Source organism: Nicotiana tabacum, chromosome 1 (assembly GCF_000715075.1).
Source record: "Nicotiana tabacum cultivar K326 chromosome 1, ASM71507v2, whole genome shotgun sequence".
In the NCBI taxonomy this organism is placed as follows: domain Eukaryota; kingdom Viridiplantae; phylum Streptophyta; class Magnoliopsida; order Solanales; family Solanaceae; genus Nicotiana; species Nicotiana tabacum.
The window spans coordinates 28,469,534-28,489,786 of NC_134080.1; the positions used below are offsets into that span (position 1 = coordinate 28,469,534).

Here is a 20,253-nt window from a genome sequence, read left to right on the forward strand (position 1 = left end):
TTACAACTTTCGGAACCATATTTGTTTACAACAAGCGCAACCCTTGCCCCAATTTCTTGCTTGGGGATTATTTATTGTTATTTTATTTTTATATATAATTTTTATTACACCATGACCGAGCCTTGAGGCGCCTACGTATCCTCTTTGAGGAATCAGGTCGAACGTAGTTCCCAATTCCTCTGTTTTCTTCTGACTTTCTTTTGTTTTCTGTTATCATTTTTCTCTTTTCTTTTCATTTTTTTTCTTTTTTTTTTGTTGCTTTTTTTTTCTTTTCTTTTTGTGTTTTTTTTCTTTTTCTTTTTCTTTTCTTATCTTTTTATGTTTGTGTTTCTACTCTTTGCTACTGATTCCGAAAGAGGGGTATGAAAGAAAACAAATAAGGCTCAAAGGGTTAACGAAGGAGAAAGTGTTTAGATAGCAGAATAAAATGCCTTCATCATTCCAATCTTCAAAACACGCCAAGCACAAACAACACCATTAAATATTCACCACATCTTCTGATTGTGCCGGACTTGATAACCATATGCATACATTTGCCTTTTTCTTTTGTCATTTTTAAAGCACCGTTGGGCAATACTCTCACTTGATTTTATGGTTTTCTTTATGTTTTATTTGCCCCAGTTCCATATGACTCGAGCTCCGAATAATCTCAAACCGTCTTTATTCCTTTTAAATGTTCCGATCACCACCCAATGGTTTTATGATTATCTTTTAAGATCAGGCCCAAACTGTGTGCGCATGTCATGTCACCTGAATCGGCGTTGAACAAAAATGATAAAAGGACCAAACAAAAAGATAACTGGAAATAATAAAAGACCGGATTTTGCATTAGATTACCGGTGAAATGGTTTGAATAACAAAATGAACGAAAACAAACCAGAATAAAATCCTAAAGCAGCCTGGACAAAACTTAAACAAACTGCTATGACAAAATGGAAAGATAAGAAAGTTTGACGCAAGACAATATCTGAATTACAACCCTAATAATCCGGAGAACAGAAATGACAACAAAATAAACCATCAAAAGCTTCTCTCTTGCTAACCAAGGAACGAAGCGCCCTCCCAATTATCAAACCTGGCATCTTAGCCACTGAGCTTTTCATCAATACTGCCAAGACCATTACCAGCTTCAACATCATCATCCTCCGTCAACAAGTTCTCGATAGGGTTCGAGTGCTTCATGTCACTGTTATTGATCACAATCCGCGCTTTTTGGATCATTTTTTCTACTTCCCTTTTCAGATTACGACAGCTCTCAATGTTGTGCCCTATGACATTGGAGTGGTATGCGCATCGTGCTGCCGGATCAAAGTTTCTTGCACGTGGATCTGGAGTATATGCGGAGAGCGGCTCAATCAGGCCATCTTGCCTTAGCCTTTCAAACAGACTTGCATAAGATACTCCGATAGGGGTGAGAGCCTTTTCTCGTTTTAGCAACCTCTCGTTCCTAAATACTTGATTGGGCCGGAAACCTGATCCAGGGGGCTTCCGGTAGGCTTGTGAGGGTAGATAGGCCTTTTGTGGAGCTGGGTATTTGGAAAGTGAAGCATGTCTTTGGGAGTCTCGTGGAGAGAAGTAGTGTTGGGGAGGGGAGTAGCGTTGACGAGTGATGGAGCTACTCGGGTAGCTGGGAAAGCTGCCATAAGTGGGTTGGGATGGAGAGTATGGGGGATCTTCCGTTATGGTGTTGGGTGCTTGGGTAATGACAGAGTTCAAGAAGCTTGGCAATGGAGGGGGTGGTGCTTTCCCAGTCATCCATGCCTGATACATGTCTGCCATATGTTGTCTCAGCATTTTCACTTCTTCTACCAACTTGTTGTTCCGTTCGACCAGTTGTTGTCGGTCATCAGTACCGACCCACTTGGTTCTGAGGTTCTGAGTCATTATCCTTTGACTTTGCTTTGCAGGGAGGAGTTACCACAACCAACCACTTTTTTATATATGAACAACAGCAAAGTGAAGCCATCACATTAGTGTTAGGGCATTTGATAGATAATCATATATCAGAGATACAATACCCCTAAGCAGTTAGACCGTTCTATCACGCATTCACTTCAGTTACGTGCGTCGTTCCGGCTTCTTGTAATTGTGCCCCTTTGAAAATCTCCCACACTTTTTTTTTCAATGGTGGTCGAATCTTATGGAGATTGCCTATGTATCATGACCCCGCATGAATCAGACCTTGCGTAGTTCAGACCAATAAAAGATAAATAATAATAAAATATATATTTTTTGGAATTTTCAATTTTCATATTAAAACAAACTTGATTACAAAAGTTTAAAAAAACTGACCATACTAACAGACTTTGACAAAAGACAACAAACGGCCTCGAAAATCAAATAACTCGCATACTCTAATCAAAGAATTACAAACTCAAAAACAAACGGCTAGTTCCTTTCCCCGTTTGACAAATGCAACCAAACGGTTATTTTTTGCAAATGTGGCCTCTTCCAAATTTCATATGAATTTTGAGGCCGGGAAGGATTATTTTACAACCTTTCACAAACTTGTTCGTTCTTTTACAAAAATAGTCCTTCGACAACCGAAAGATACTCTAAGGCTATCTCGGCAAGAACGGTTTAAGACATCACCGAAGTCGGGCCGGCTTATTTTAACTAAAAACCAAACGGTATTCACTTGACCACTGACTATTTTCTTGTTTTTTTTCAAATAAAAAAGACCTGGTTTTGCAAACACGGCCTTTCAGCACTTCGGAGACGAAGATTTTAAGGTTGTGCGGGATAACTGGTCGCAACCCAAAAGAATGACCAAAAATGGTCGTTTACGCAAAATCAGCTTTCCGGCGTCCCTTTCGAGAACATTCGGCTATTTTTGACAAAACGGCGTGACCCAACTTATTTATGACTCTTTTCTTGTTTTTTTTTTCAAATTAGAATAAAAGACCTGGTATTGCAAACACGGCCTTTCAGCGCCTCTAGGACGAAGATTTTTAAGGTTGTGTGGGTCAATTGGATCAAATCTAAAAAAAATGACCCAAAGGTGGCTGTTTATGCAAAGTCAGCCTCCTGGCGTTCCTTTCGGGAACATTCGGCTATGTTTTGACAAAACAGCGTCACCTGACTTCTTTATGATGAAATTAAGATTTGACGTATTTTTTTGGCTATTTTAGCAAAAGGGGAGGTTGGACCCGATTAGGGCTGCCTACGTATCTCACATCCGATGAGAATTAAACCGGCGTAGTTCGCCCCTCAGAAATAAAGCAAATAAGCTAACTCCTTTTTTTTCGAAAAAATACTTACAAAGAAGAGAGAAAATATTTCTGGATTTTGATTTTTGTTGTTGTTTTTTTTTATTTTTTTATATATTCTTTTTTTTGTTTTTGAAAAAAAAACAACGACGGCTAAAAAAAATATATATATTTTTTAACTTCTTTTCCCTTTTTTTTTGGAAAGTTCAAAAAATCTTCTAAAGAAAAATGGAAATATTTTTGGACTATTACCCTGGATTTCTGAAAGAAATACTACAAAAGAAAAAAAAATATTTTTGAATTTTGAATTTTCTTCTGAACTTTTAAACAAATATTTTGAATTTTGAGAGAGATTAAAAAGAAATATTTTTGTATTATATTTTTTTTTTAATTTGAGGTCTACAAGACTGAGTAATGAAAAATATTTTTTTTTTGATTTTTTGGAATATGGAGGGCCGGAACCGAAGAGGTTTTCCTATGTATCTCACATCCGGTGAGAATCAGACCAGCGTAGTTCGGGCAATTAACTGAACTATTTTAAAACTTGTTTTTTCCTTCATTTTTGGCAGCAAAAATCAAGACCACTTTAAAAGCACGACTCTTTTCCTTTTCGGTTTTGGGCATTTTCATAAAAATAAAAAAAACTATTTTAAAAATAAGACCCTTTTTTTCATTTTCATTTTCCATGGTAAGACAAACTATTTTCCTTTTCTATTTTTTGAAAACAAGACAGAATAACGACTCTTTTTTCTATTTTTCCTTTGCTTTTAGTAAAACAAATTAATAAAATATTTTTTTTTATTTTCTCATAATTTCGGCAGAGTTCGACGGTATTTGGGCATTAGTTTTTTCAAAAATAAACAATTAACTCCCTAACCGCTATTTTTTTTTTCAATTTCACAATATTCCTAATATTCAAAAACCGGTTAGCATGCGGGCGCGAGACAAATAAATGCACGGAAAACAAATAGGATGCATCATGATGGTCTTTTCATATCAGGTTGCTAGTCCTAGACGGACTCAACCCCTGTGTTGAGTCCCCTAAGTCAAATGCAACGTGATGCAAATAAGCGTTCCTACTAGGGATCCGGCATGAAGTCACGTTATTCTATGTTCAAAACCTGGGTCGGTGTTCTAGACAGTGTACCCGAGCGGACAACTCGAGTTGAGGAAGGAGCTCCTTTCCGGGAACCAAAAGGCGAGCCGGCTTAGAAACTTTCCGAGCCTCTTTTATTTAGGGTATGACACTAACAGAATAGGGAGTCTTAACCAGTAAGCACATCCCCGGAGGTAAGAAGAGAAGGTTTCGGCATAGTTTATATGTACAGTTCAAATAATATCAAAGCAGTAAAAAACATCATTTTGCACATTTAGGCCAAAACATGTAATAAGATCAAATAATAAATAAAGCCAAATATAACAATTCATCTAAGCTCGAATTTTGAACCCTGAACCAGAGATTCTGGGTTATGTCCCCAGCAGAGTCGCCAGAGCTGTCACACCTCCTTTTCCGCCCGCGAAGGGGCGCGGAAGGGAGTTTTTTCAAATTAAAGGGCAATCAAAACGAGATTTATTTATTTATTTCAGAGTCGCCACTTGGGAGATTTAGGGTGTCCCAAGTCACCAATTTTAATCCTGAATCGAGGAAAAGAATGACTCTGTATTACAGTCAGCGAACCAGAAATTCGGATAAGGAATTTTGTGAACCCGGGAAAAGGTGTTAGGCATTCCCGAGTTCCGTGGTTCTAGCACGGTCGCTCAACTGTTATATTCGGCTTGATTATCTGATATAATACATATTATAAACTTATGTGCAAATTTTATCCTTTAGCCGCTTTTATTATTTTTATTTATTGTTATTATTTTACGAAGAATTGCAACATTGTGAAAACGTATTTCAAACCACGTCACAATCAATGCACCTGTGGTTATCGACACCTTTTGACTCCGTTGATATTTGAATTTGGGTTACATAAATGCACACCCATATTTAAGAAAATAATTTGTTAAAGACGCGCCTAGAGCGACTAGCGTATTGTTGTTTTGGGAAAGGCCGTAAAATTTCACTAGACGGCCAACTCCGATGTTCTAAATAATTAATACATACATTTTGTGAGGGCCCCGCAATCTATACATTTTACTAGGCGAGGCTCATCTCATTTATTTATAATGGACAAATCTTAAAGCAACTACATTTTTTATTTAAAATTAGTCTCTAGAATAAAGAAAGAAAATCCTAATTAATTACGAGCTTTTTTTATTTTTTATTTTAAGAAAGCATGGCATACTAATTGCTAGATTAATACAAATATTGATGAAAAGGAATTTCACTTAAAATTTTCGAAATTATAAATAAAAGAAAAATTCGACAACTAATATTCAAAAGAATCAAATATAGCTAAATTAAAACTCGCATTGTTATAAAAAACTATTGAGATTAATTATTCACAATTATTTGAAACTAGATTTAACCATAATTACTAAAGCTTATTAGAAAGTTTATTAAACTTAAATGTTCTTCTAATCTTGTTCGAACTTAAATCATGCCTTAATGCCTAATTCACGAAATTTAGTTTAAATTCATGCCTTAGCTAAATTTAGCTACTTGTTCACGATTAACCTACTGTTGATAATCTTAAAACCTTCATAACTAGTGAATTAACCCATTTTGCCAAACCTATTCATTAAAGACTAACTTATGTTATTTTCTCTTATTCCAATTATTATTCAGTAATACATGAAATAGCCTAAATACAATCAATAAAAGGAACAAAGAAAAAGCGAAATTAACACTTCAAAATTCCATTCGTCATATGTATTCATGCTTCCACATTATTAGCTTGTAATAGCTAGTATTACAGTAGTGTACCTGATATTGGAAGCAAAAGAAAAGGGAGATCAGCAGAAATTCAGTAGCATACAACAACAGCAACACCCAGCAACCAATAACCAACAACGAAAAACCAGTGACAGATTTTGAAATCAAGATAAAAATCTAGAAACACCGACAACAATCAACGGACAGAAGCCAATGGAATCTTTTCAGATTTGAAAGACTAATTAATTGTTCAACCCTTAATTTCTGAATCCGTATATCAGAATATTTAGATCGTATATCAAGTGTATAATATTCTTCTTTTGAATTTCCAGAATGTTTTTCTTTTTATTTTTGGAGTCTTAATAATTTCGGAATTTTTCTCTCTATCTTCAATATTCAGCTCTTTTTTTTTTATCTATCCCTCCTTCTTTTTCTCCTCTATCTTCTTTCTGTCCTTTTTCTTCTCTCCCTTTCTTCTTGTCTTTCAAGTTCAAGTCTAAGTCCTCTTTTTCTGATCAATTCTCCCTTATTTATCTTTCATCCCAAACTCTTTAATCCATTAATAAAACAATCACTTTCTCCTACCAAACCCACTACTACATAAAAAATACAATTATTACTTATTTAAACAACTTTTCTTGAGCCCCGCAATCCCACTATGTCTTATTTCCCACTTTTAATTAAACAAGTACATTATTCCCCCCCCCCCCCATTATATCTTGTTCCTCATGCTTATATTAAACAATTGCATTATTCCCCATCATTATATCTTGTCCCCCCATTATTGATTATTTAATATTATTTTAATCTTAATGTACAGAGCACTCAAAATAAATAATTGTTCAGAATTTTAATTCCAAAAATACCCCCTCTGACCTTACTGAAATTACCATTTTGACCCTGAAAACATTGTAATTTACCAATATACCACGTCAGCTATAACAAGTTCAACTAATCAATTCTAACCAAAATATAGCAGCTATAACCAATTTCTAATCAGATTTTATGAACAAACTCAAACTATATGATGAACAACAAAGAAACGACTTGAATTATTTTGACTGAACAATGTTTTTACACAACAAACTTATTTTCAGATTCACCAACAATAACAAACAAATATATTCAAAGCATGAGCTCAAATTCAAATTAAACTTTAAACAAAATAAATAAACAGATTCAAATCACTAAACTCAAATAATCAATTGATCTTTAAATTAAATCCAACAAAATTATAACAAAATACATGATTCAAACTAAATCAAAAAATTAAAAACTAAAACATAAACTCACATTAAATCACTGAATTAACATGAACTTCAAACCAAAAATGAACATGAATTATGTCTAAATTAAATAACAAAGAACGGATTCAAGTGATTTAAACTAACACTCTTCTATATTAAAATTAAATCCTTTTAAATTAATAAAAAATAATTAATTAAATCTTCAACTCAAATCTAACAACATTATAATTAAACTAATCAATTTCTACCTAAAAATAAACAAGAAAAATGAATGAAAACAAACTGAAAGATAAAAAAAACGATGAACATGAAATTAATATCAAACATATTTGATTTCAAATCCGAAAAATATCAAACAAAAATACGGAAGAAATAAAACTTAGAACAACTGACCGTAAATGACCAACGACGAACTCGAACGAACTTAAACGAAACCAACGAAACCTTGACATAAACGGACTTGAAGACAACGAAGCAATAGCTGCGACATCATCCATGGTGAAAGAAAAAGAAGATGAAGCATCAGCAGCGACAGCAGCCATGGCGGACAGTGAAAACGTAGCAGCAACGATCTTGAAGAAGAAGAAACACGGGCAGCAGCGCAGCAGTGCGACGAAACTCTCGTGGTTGTTTGGACGAGCTCGAAGACACAGCCATGGCGGACAGTGAAGAACGCAGCAATGATCTTGAAGAAAAAGCAACCAACGTGATCTTGGAGAAGAAGAAGCACGGGCAGCAGCAGTGGTGGCGGAAGAAGCAGCAAAAACAGCAGCCATGAGGTTCGTTTGGATGTGAACTGAGTGGTCGTTTGGTTGGTTATGGCGACGTGGGGTTCGATGAAGGGTTGGCTGCATTTTTATTGAAGAAAGAAGATGGAGAAGCTGTGCATGTGTGAGTGTGTTGGAGGTGTGAGGGACGGGGGGAAGGGCAACAACCATGGCTGCCATGAGAGGGGAGCTTGGGGTGTTTTTGGAGAAGAAGAAGATGAGGAAGGGGGCGGGATGGTTAGTGTTAGGGTTTTTTGGGTTTGGTTATTTGGGTGCAGGGTAACTGAAAAGGGGAGGGTCCTTTTGGTTTAGTGTTGGACCGGGTCGGGGCGTTTTGGGCTGGGTAAGGGGTAATTTGGTTTGGGCTTGGGGGTTTAAAATTGGAGGAAGAGCCCAATCCGATTTTTTTCTTCTTGTTTGTTCTCTTTTCTTTTACTTATTAATAAAACTAAAAATGCTAAAATTATAAAAACAAAAATTATCTTAAAATACTAATTAACCCCCTAATAATAATTATCACCCAAAATTAAACATTAATACAAATAAAAATCACACAATTTGGACATTAAAATGCTAGAAATGCAAAAGATTATTTTTTATGATTTTCTCATTTTTGTAAAACAAACTTAAATAAATACTAAATGAAAAATGCGACATATTTTATATTTTTATTAATTTAAACAAATAAACATGCACAGACAAAAATACAAATAATTATACAAAAATACCAAAAAAAATACAACAATTGCACACAAAGGAAAATTGTTTTATTTTGAATTTTTTGGGAGTAATTCTTTCATAGGGCAAAAATCACGTGCTTACAATGATGATATGTTTTATTTAATTTTAAACTATTGAAATATCATTTCAAACTCGAAAAAGATATAAGATATTAATAGATATTGACATATAAATATGAAAGAACAAATTAAAGAGATTGACGCATTTCACTAACACTTGATAAAAAAGTAATCATACAACTCATTAAAGTTAATAAATATGGAGCACTTCATATTTAACTAAATTTTATCCCATAAGAGAATCACAAATATTCCTTGACATTTTTTAAAGAAAATTCTATAAAAAGTCTTAAAAGTATATATAAAAATTATATATTTATATGTCGGTTTGGTTCGAGTTTTTTTACTCAATACCAAATCAAATCAAACCAAACCTAATCGGAATTTTTTAATTGGTTTGGTTTGACTTTTCGGTTTGGTGTGATTTTCCGGTTCGATTAGTACACCCTTATGGCTGGTATATTCAACGGCTCGAATAGGTCACACAACAACTTTAGGCTTTAGCGTTGCTCCCAGCATCAGTTCCGATATTATTTCCATAAAATCATGTGTATAGCAACCACTAGTGACATGTGATGTAGACCAAAGAAATTCGCTGTAAAATAAACCTTTTCGACATGAATTCGTGTAGGTTATTGTTACATTAATTATTTGAAAGTGATTTTCCGTTCAACAACTACTAATGCATGCAATTTCTAAATGAGAGCTAGCCCATTTCTATCACCTTTAAATGTTGTATCTATGGCAACAATAAATGAGATAAGGTTTCGTCTTCCCATGTGTTTGTGAAATGGAAAACTTTTGTATAGAATATCAATTTTGGTCAAGCTTTTACACGTTATATTGATATTAAATGATGTTCAGTGTTCTCATAAAACCCTTTGGTCTACCTAAACTTTGTGTTTTTCTATAGACTTCGCCTGCCCACTTTAGTTTAGTACCAGGAAAGGTCAAGATATTATATTATATAGAACCATATATGTTTAGTGGTAGAAAATGCAATCATAATGAGGTATGAAATTTTAGGACTTCCATTGACTTGTTAAGTCTGCAGTAGACAACTTGATTTAGTCGGTAATTTATTTCCTTTTTTTAAATTTTTTTACATAGTTTTATACGAAAAATAGGAAGGTTTAATTGAACAGCGATGATCAGAAAGTTACTGGGATTTGAACTTGTAACATTACCATGGAAAATACAACCTTTTGGCCAAAGAACTATTTCGTACTGGGACGGTTGACGATTTGTCCAAGTTATTGGTAATATAAATTAAATGGATTAAGATTCTAGGTGAAAGTGCACTAATATGATAATACTATAACATAGTATGTAATCATTCTCTTTTATTATATTTGAAGAAGTACCACTATGTCTTGGCTGTTTATTACTTTGCTTAATAAATAATAAATTGATCGCAAAAAATGGAGAGGTATACGCACAAAAAGGCCATGCTTTGCCTAACAAAGGTAGTCAAAATCTCTTCCTAGAATCTTGAAATTATTTTATTTTTCTTTTGCCCGTATATATATATACTAGTAACGGATATCCCGCACGGGCCCAAGCTTAAATAAACCAACACAATTTAAGTTAATTAGTGATTTATTTCTATGTTATGTAGATTTGAGTATAATTAAGAAATTTAATCATAATTTAAGACAATACTGGTAATATATCAAAAAATTTGTTTAAGAAATATTTCAGGAAATAAATGTGACTTTTCAGGCGCAAATTTTCAATAAATTTTTCAAGTCAAGTTCACATCCGAACACAACTTAACTTGTAAATGATTTCTTTTTTAATTTTTATTTCAGCTCTAAATAGTTTTTTCTTCAACCTCAGTCAAATATTATTTGAATTGAACCCTAGCAGATATTATAATATAACATGTGTTAGAGCCTTTTATTTTGAGGAAAATTAGGTATACAATAAAATGTGACTAAGATCCAACATTAAGATATAACAATATTATTCTCTTAATTTATCTTTAAAAGAATGACAATGATGCAGTACGAGAGTCAAACGTTCTAGTTTTTATTTTATATTTTCATTATGATAATAATTCTTTTTCAGTAGTACAATAATACATTTCTAACTCTCTAAATCCTAAACACTTGCCTAAGCATTATTTCATTATTTCATCATTTCATCTTGTTGGTATTACTCCCCAATATTTGTTTAGGGCGTCATTTTTAAAAAAAGAAATTATTGCTTTTTTCTTCTTCTTTTTAATAACTCAATTACTGCCTTCTGGATCCCAATTCAATCCTTCCTTTTCTCTTAAACCTTCTGCAAAAATTTCCTAAGCTTTTGCTCCATTTTTATAAATTTGTTAGCATAATGTAAATGCCTTTCTTATAATTGATTAAGGAATTTTTCATCAATATCAATGTAAACAAACTAAAATTTGCACCAATTATAATCACGGTGCCTGATAATACTTGATTTTAAACTATTAAACTTTGCCTGCTTATCAATTATTTTAGATTTTTTCCATATCACTATTTTGTGCCTACTTCATTTTACTTTTATATAAATTATTGAATAAATTTATTAACTTTTTTTTTGGAATAAATATCTTGTGTTGCTTCTAGAATATTAAGTTTGCGTGTTGTTTTGTTTTGATACATTTTCTATAATCTATTATAAAAAAATATAAAAAAAAAACTATTTTTACTCCAAATAAAATCTTATATTGCTTCCAGTATTTTAGGTATCTTGTTTATTTTTGATAAATTTTCTACAATTTATTGCAGAAAATAATTTTCTACAATTTATTGCAGAAAATAATTTTCTACAATTTATTGCAGAAAATAATTTTCTGTACTCCAATCAAAATTGACCTTAAACTGTCTAATAATGTTTTTGAACAGTAAAAAAATAATTAAACATTTTCATCCATTAAGACTTTGCAAAATAACTACAAGCAACATAAAAATCTAAATTATAGCTGCAAAAGACAGCAAAAAAGAAATGATATGTACTATTTAACATGATCGAACAACGGATTCCCCAAGTTTACTTACTTCACACAAAATCAAGGTCATCTAAAGCAATAAAGTGATAATTTGGGGGTATAAAATACTGCTAGGTGTGACGTTGGAACATCCAAAGGGGGGCCCACATGAACAAGAAGTGCCTACTGCTATGAACGCGTGGAATGGGGCCGGTATACTTTCTGCAATCTCATCAAATGTGTCCAAGTGATAATGCTATATAGTACAATAGCCTAAAGCATATAAATAGTGAAATACCAAAACTGCCTCCGTCAACAAGCAGGCATGTTGACGGAGAGGTGCCTGTGTTCCCTCTTCTAATAAGTAGGAATATATTGAGGAGTCCTTGTCGGAGTAAATGCTAAATCAAACAACAAGAAAGATTGAAAAGAGAAAAATAAAGTGAATAGAATAGAAGGTTCCAAAAAGAAAGGAAACCAAGGTCAGTAGAATAATTGAACAATAACCAACATATGTTCCACAAATATAATAAAGATTAATAATGATATTATACAACACTGGTGTATGCACAAGTCAATCAGTTCCAAAGCTTTGTGTAGTTCAAAAGTCCCTCCCTCCATGGAAAAGTTCCAGTTATCTAGAATACAGATAATAATCATACAAACAATACCATCATGAATCTATCACATTAAAACATCACAAAGAATGGAAAACTATCATTAAAAGGGAGAAGGCGGGAAACCCTTCTTTTCTGAACCAGGTACTTCTTAGGTACTCCTTCAACCCTTGCCTTGCTTTTGTGCTCGGCCACTCTCTGTTCTTAAGTCAAAAACCAAGTAAATGCACTGAGAAGTGAATAATGCACTCTCCTTGCGGAAATGGTTTGCTTCGAGATTTCAGTAAGGATAAGCAAGTAATCTTCGACTGGGTGCTGGAGGGGCTAATCCAGGGATGTCCCGGATGTCTTTGTTATGTGGGTTTACAATCTGCAGATCCAAAAATTAAAGTGGTTTTAGCCTCAATATATGTTATTATTCCACCAAATACCAATAATAACATAAATCAAACAGAAATTTGTTTTTGAGGGGCAAAGTGTGATCAAGCTTTGTGAGGAAGTGAACGGTGGGTTCCTTCAATGGGTACTTGTCCAATTGTGAAGTCTCTCATAAACTGACGTTTTTTAATTTCTATCGCTGCTGCTACCAACTGGAATTAAAGTTGACATACATATCTCTAACCAAAACCCTCAAGGCACACACTACTAATAGTTGAACGGTGATGCTGCACTAATGACAAAATAATGGAAATGCAAGCTGTTCTTAAAAACTAACATCAATATTTCTATTATTATCAGATATCTCCTATTCAAAGATCAGCTAACCCACCTTGCACTGCAGTTTCCTAAGTGTTACTGTGACTTCTTTACTATATCAGTACTTCATAATTGGACTAGCTAGTAAACCTTCATAAAAAAGAGATTGTTTAAGCCATTTGGAGTGCTTTAGTTTACCATACATGGAGAGCTCGAAATTGGAAGTTATTCAGAGGATTAAATGTACATACAGAGATGGTGGTGACTCAGATCAAGAAAGAACTAGTTGATAGACTAACTTTACCTTACCTGTACAAGAAGTTATATAGATGTAGAGGACCCATGCAAAGATTACAAATGTAATTAGCTGCTCTCTTTGATTTTGGATGCCTAAGATTAGGTGCTCTTTAGTTTGTAAATTGTTCTTTGGTTGTCAATGGTAATGTTTACAGTGCTACCAAAAAACATTTCATAAAATGCAGCACAAACATTGGATAAATTAGACGCAATAACAAAAGCCTTATTAGGATAACTTGCAATAGAACTTTTTCAGGAAGACTAGAAGTTTAATTGCGCTATGCTAGATACTTCATATGCTGCAGTTTATGTGCCAAAGTACCTATGATGACAATTTGAAGTAGGCCATTAGGCCCTGTATCAGTTTTAGGGTTAAAAGGGTCAAGAAACTGTATTATGAAGTGCTAGATGGGCACATAGCCAAATAAAGTAAAAAAGTTGTAATTTCTCGTATTGATATTAACATTTTAATCTCAAGTATAAGACCACTACAATGTTGCAAGCTGGATGAATTGACGGTGGCAAACTAAGAACAACTGCTGAAATCAAAAATGATACTTGGATATAGCTTAATATCAGAAAAATATTTGATAAGTAATCCTAATATTGTTTGAGGGCATTGAAACACAAATCATTTGGACTGCTGCAGAAGAGGGGGGAAGGCATCTGACCTTCACAATAATGATTGCTATGACCCCAACCACAATCAGAAAGAGCAAGCCCATAATACAACGATCAGTTGCAACCTAAAGAAGAATTTTATTTAGAGTCACAAGATGACATAAAAAGAAAAGGTAATGAAGGGGGGATTGTACAATTTAGAAATTGACCTGCCTACCGAGTTCCTTGACCAACTGCGTAGCCTTCTTGATCGAAAAATGGATCGAGTCTAGCTCATTGACTATCCGGCTCATTTGTTCAGTCTGGGCAAGCAGCACATATAAGGCATAGGATGAAGCAAGGGCCACAAGAAAACAATATAAGATCACGCTCTTGCATCTTAAACATGTCCATTTTGTAAAATAAGCATACCTGTGCCTTCAGTGCTGCAGCAGTTTCTGTTCCAACATTTACAGTTTCATGAACCACCTGTGGAAAAAAAGAGAGCATGTAATCTACATAACAGGGAAGCAAAAGAGTCCAAAAAACTAGTTCACAAGACTCACTTCTCAAATGGCATCATATTCCTTGCTTTACTAGCTCCTAGTACCAAGCAATGTGCAGGAAAAGAACTGTCTCTGTTTAATCTACTGGCTAAGATACCATAAGTCATTACTCATTTCAGTGGTTTCACATCCTGATGATGAGTTTGATTACATATTAGGGCTTTGTCTCGGAATCGTTTAGAAGTGGAGCAAATGAAATATTGTGTTGTTCTTAACCTAAAAATTTTAAAGGAAAAGAAGAAAAACTATTTTTGCTTGAACCAGATTTCATTTAATCCTTCTCTAGCTATAATTATACATAATCAATATTATAGTCAACACTTAGCTTGGGAATCTAGTAGTCCAAAACACTCACAGAAAAAGCAGATGATAGAATTTCATATGGTATGATGTCGCAACGAGTAAAAGCTTATGTCATGAATTGCTCATACAAAAAACATTCATTCATGAAATACCAACCTTTTTTGACCTCTCAATGGCCTGATCTGTCTCATCCATCATCCTATTTCCTTGATCCATCAGTTGTTGATTGCTCATATCTGCAATGTTACATCAGCAATCAGAAAGCTATAGGGACAATTGCTTTTAAAATATTAAAAAACCTATAGACAAGGAGTAAAAATCAATGAGGTCAAAGTTCCTTTGCAAGCTGCCAAAACAGCCATGTCTTGCGAAAGTCAATGACAATATGCAGCAAAAGAGATTCATTCATTTGAGAGGGACAAATGAACTCTCGCTATATAGGATGATTAGCTTGAATTACTTGTGTCAAAAGATTCAAGAGAATAGAATCAGAACTTACTCCATTCTATATATACATATACATATACAAATACACACACACACACATGTGTGTGTGTGTATTGTATGTGTGTGTGTGTGTGTGTGCACAAAGATAATTCATTAATATGTCAGATTGAATCATGATGACCTACACAAGGCAACCTGGTCTCTACTTTCAGATTCAGCTTAAACAGTTCCGGATATCTGAACCAGTCAGAAAACTGTCACTGTGGATCACACCCCTCTTGATCATTTTTTTCATTCCATTAGCTTTGGCATTTAATTGCGCTTCCAAGAAAAATATCACACATATAGAGGAGGCCTCTTTCAATAAATTACAGTCTTCCGATCAAGACTATGCAATTTGACTTGTCACAATTCATAAAGTGAAAGGTTAAAGTGTACATTGGTTTAATGTTGATGAAGATGAGGCATCAATAACTTTCATTTTGTATTCTCGAAGGTGACAAGAGTTGCCTAGTGTAACCTCAATTCTGATACCAACCATAAGCACCTATAATGAGCATGGAAAATTTTCCTTTCTAATATAGCCATAGATACAGTTGAGACATTTTAAACCAGTAATTGTGGAAAGACGCCTATTATAATTTAGAATTATGCAAGGTAGCCTTCAAAATTGTGTATCAATCTCAACCAGATCCTATCACCAAGAAGCAGTATTCTTTCAACGGCAGCTTCAACTGCCCCACTCACCCAACAAAAGAACAGAAGAGATACCTTGAAACCAGCTCTTCAGCTGAGAAACAAGTGAGAACAATAAAAAAAAAAGACAGAACTACTAATCACCAGATGAGAGCCAAGAAGAAATACAGCATACTTCAGTCCAAAAAAAGCATAATTTATGTCAAAACTCAAATTGCAGCATAAAAAGCCAGAACGCTAAGATAAATGAAGGATGTATAAAAGTACAAAAGTGAAAGATATGCTTACTTGAAGCTAGCAAGCCATTTTCTTCAGCAAACCCTTCACCAGGACCCTCAAAAAGATCTACTCGCTTGTTCTCAATATTGCTTGCGTATCTAAAGAACCACAGACACAAAATTAAGTCTAAGATTCAGAAACCAAAGAGAAATAACATATACAATAAAACCAAAAGTTGGGGCTTTCTTGTTCGTCCGATACAAACATAAGCTCTAGTTTACTTCATAAAAAACGTAAGTGCTACTTCTGCATATTCATCAACGGGAAAACAGTGTCCTAATCTTTAACCATCCTTGAGTGAAGACTAACTATTAACATGTATAATCCAAGTCCTGAAACAGAGTTTATTGTTGATTTCCTGAACTAGTGTCACATATCTAAGGAGTATATTGAATTGATAAACTCATAAATAAGCTGGATACCTTGTACTATGTCCAAGTCAAGAACCTCATGCAAATATAGGTGACTTACTATGTTTTTATCAGTTGTTAAATTTAATGATTCTAACTCTGCTGCTATTCCTAGGTTCATTTGTGGGCCTCAAGTCTCGAGGGTAGAAAATTCTTCTTTTCCTATTTGTAATCCTGCAGGCACATTCATGGAAATACTGTTTGAAGTGTTGCAGCCACTTTCTTTCACCAGCATTACAGTCAAAATTCAATCGAGGCATCCCGGATTTAAGGAACTACAAATATACAATAGAACTTTTTGGGAAAGTGGAAAGGATCATTTAATTTCAACAAGACAAAGCTAAGAATATAAAAACCCAATACAACATTGATGGTGGGTAAGAAAAGACTCGTATAATTGCAAAGGTGCTAACTCGCTCCGGAACAGAACAAGTATAGTCGCTCTGTGCAAAGATATTTGAAGAAAGCATATATTTTGGCGATGAATCTTAAGTTAAGGAAAAGCAAAGCAGTTCAAGAATCAGCAGACTATTAAAATGAAGTTTTAGATAATGAGTAAAGCTACCCAAAAAGCACTTACTGCTTTTTCAGAGCAACATAAGAGTTCAATTCTTTGATCTGCAAAGGAAGATAGAAAAGACAACATCAGTTCAGAAAAAACAGATCCATTCGTTGTGGCATAAATATTATAGAAAAGCTTTCCAATGAACCAGACCATTGATTGCTTTTTCTCATTCAGCATCTTGGTTGTGTCAGCATCATTTTTATATTCCAAATCCTTTACTTCTCTGTCAAACTCCTTGATAAGCCTGTCGAAGTAATTAGTTTATGATTGCACGAAATTAATTGTTTGTCAGTGCATGGTTGCGTATCAATATAGTTCGGTTACCAGAATTTCATGGAAAATAAAGGGAGAAAGCAACTAGCAATTCTCCAAATCAACCTTGCATGCTTGTCAGAATCCCAAATTGACTACAATTACTCCAGTTGGCAATTACACACTAGAAATACTTCTAACGCTTTGCTGTTTCATTTGGATCAAAACTTTTTGAGAAAAAAAAACAAGACAATGTAAAGTAAATCAAATCCAATATTTTCTTTTTAAAGGAAATAAAAACCAAATTTTTATGGTTCTTCATCCTGTTTAGATGTCTCGAGAACATAACACTAACCATCTGGTGGCATCAAACAGGAACAAGCAATACATTTTGGCATGTACATGTTAAAATACTAAGCTGTTAAGCAGGAATTTTATGCAATCTTATAAAAAAAAGGAGTTTATGCAAAATACTATGTTTATTTCCTCTAAGACTGACCAAGTAATCATAGTGATTTGATACCTCATTGAATGATCAACCGCGACAGTTCGTCCACATGAAACAGCTTTATATTGATCTCACTAATCAGAGTTCTGAAAAGGGCTTATCAGAATTTGCAAAAACTAAGATGGAAAAGTCAATTCTCTTCCATCTTTATCCAAGAGATTTACAAGGAGATGTTCCTACATCAGCTAAAAACCTCGTGGCTCTTCAGTTAGTGGCTTATGGTATTAAATTACACTATTTTGCCATTTACTAGAACGTGACAATTTCTGACAGGTAAATTTTGTTTCTTTTAAATTCAAAACATGTATCGTTTAAGCAGCCTCTCTACCTCCACAAGGTAGGGGTAAGGTCTGTGTATACTCTATTCTCCCCAGATCCCACTATGGGATTTCACTGGGTATAGTGTTGTATCGTTTGAACACAATTTGAACTGTAATAAACTCCACCCTCTTGAGCTTCGCATCCTATATGAGCTTACAGTACCAATCCAAAGCCAGCTCTGATAAAGGACGGGTTGCGGAGGTTGACTGGCAGAGTAAAACTAGTCAATTTATGACAAATCCTCATAATATTGAAGTGGAATGGATATGGAGGACCCGTACAGCCACCCAACTACTTCAGAATGGAGAGGTACTAGTAGTAGTTATTATTATTTTTAATTAGTGGTTGCTGACTATTTTACTGGGTACCTGCCACCTCTCACCAGCAGAGGTACCGGGAACTCTGCCCACCAAGGCTAAGGCTTAGTAGTTGTGATTATTAGTATCATTGGGAAGTAGGCACCTTTTATTGACAGTTTCTCTGTCTGAAATCCTATTCATGGAAGTGAAAAGATAAAAATTTTCTTCACCATTCCGAAATAAAGTTCACCCATTCCTATACTCTTTTTTCCTTTTTTTGATAACGGTGGTATCCGGGCTAGCTTGTGCACACCTCCACTATTCCACCGGATACCTGCTACCTTTTAGCAACACATGTGTCGGGTAACTCTACATGCCATGGCTTAGGCACATGGGAAGGCATCACATAGTATATCTTTGACTATGCAGGAATTTGAATCTAAGACCTCATGGTTCTCCTCTCACTTCAATGACCACTAGGTCACACCCTTAGGTGCAAAACTATCAAATATTTCTTCTATATCCAAAATAAAAGTTCATCATTTCCTAATACACTTATAGTAAATGCAAATGCAGATTGTTAAACACATTGATAAATCGCCAAGAGGATCTGCAATGAGTACCTCTTACATTCCTTCATCTTTCCTGTTAGCTCCTCCAACTGCCTGCTCTGCCTGTTCGAATCCTTAATCTTCTCCAATTTCTGAAATCCATTTCTGCAACAACAAAACAAAAAACACCATTCACCTCACACTCATACATTATATTTTTACTTAAAATGGATAAACAGAAAAGAACATTGCTTACGAAAGAGCTCGGAAAATATCCGAAATCTGTCCCTCGATTTCCCCGAGCTCCTCGCTAACACCAGTCAACGAAGCCATTCCTCACAATTGGAAACAATATACCGATAAACACAAACAATTTCGATTCTCAAAACAAATCAAAACATTGCAAAAACAATCAAACTCCTCGAAAATTCAACCATCAGATCGGAAATTTCACGAATTTGAAATTTTTCGTAATTTCAAATTCGATTATTGCACAATGCGGATTCAAATCGGAAGGAAAAATAGGAAAATTAGCGGATCTGACTGTGGATCTGATGAAAGTTGAGGTGTAGGGTTTGAAAATTTTGGATTTTGATTATTACAGAGAAGAGATGAGCTGGTCTCGTGATTTTGCAGGCATTTTCAATATTTTATATTTTTCGGCTGAATATTTTTGAGGATTTTAAATGCTTGAGCGTTTTGGAGGGTTTTTTGAAGAAGGTTTAGAAAAGGAAAGAAAGGAAAATGGAAATGGGAATTATTAATTAGTCAAAGATTAGTAATTAGTGTAATTAATTAATAGTAATAGTAAATATTAACCGATATTTAGGCAGTTCAAATTGGGTTGTAATGGAAATGATTGGTGGGGTCCACATATGCGTTTACTTTGCTTCGGATATTCAGGTGTCGTGTTTTAGACGTTTATGGTCCGAGACATATCGAATTAAGGTTAAAATAGCACGGTATAGCCAGTTTTTGAACTGGTCATTCAAAAATAGTCATCGTTTACGAAGTCAATGAAAAATAGTCATTATTTTGCTGCAACAGAGACC

At 34.4% G+C, this 20,253-nt stretch overlaps 1 protein-coding gene across 1 annotated transcript; it reads right to left on the minus strand.

Moving 5' to 3' along the window:
• Window positions 1-12,308: 12,308 nt before the first annotated feature.
• LOC107766284 (putative plant SNARE 11) lies at window positions 12,309-19,826 on the minus strand. The gene is made up of 10 exons (XM_016585035.2): window positions 19,458-19,826; window positions 19,274-19,366; window positions 17,421-17,514; window positions 17,286-17,323; window positions 16,305-16,393; window positions 15,030-15,109; window positions 14,437-14,493; window positions 14,235-14,327; window positions 14,076-14,150; window positions 12,309-12,781 (listed from the first exon to the last, which is right to left on the minus strand). Exons 1-10 carry the CDS (start codon window positions 19,532-19,534, stop codon window positions 12,692-12,694), a joined length of 786 nt encoding a protein of 261 aa, XP_016440521.1. The 5' UTR covers window positions 19,535-19,826; the 3' UTR covers window positions 12,309-12,691.
• Window positions 19,827-20,253: the final 427 nt, after the last annotated feature.

Bases quoted from the DNA above. Each gene is read 5' to 3' on its own strand.
- LOC107766284 (XM_016585035.2), bottom strand. From the start codon at position 19,534: ATGGCTTCGTTGACTGGTGTTAGCGAGGAGCTCGGGGAAATCGAGGGA. The intron at 19,367-19,457 runs GTAAGCAATGTT...TTGTTGTTGCAG, and splicing joins GATATTTTCCGAGCTCTTTC to AAATGGATTTCAGAAATTGG. The intron at 17,515-19,273 runs GTACTCATTGCA...TTACTTCGACAG, and splicing joins AAGATGAAGGAATGTAAGAG to GCTTATCAAGGAGTTTGACA.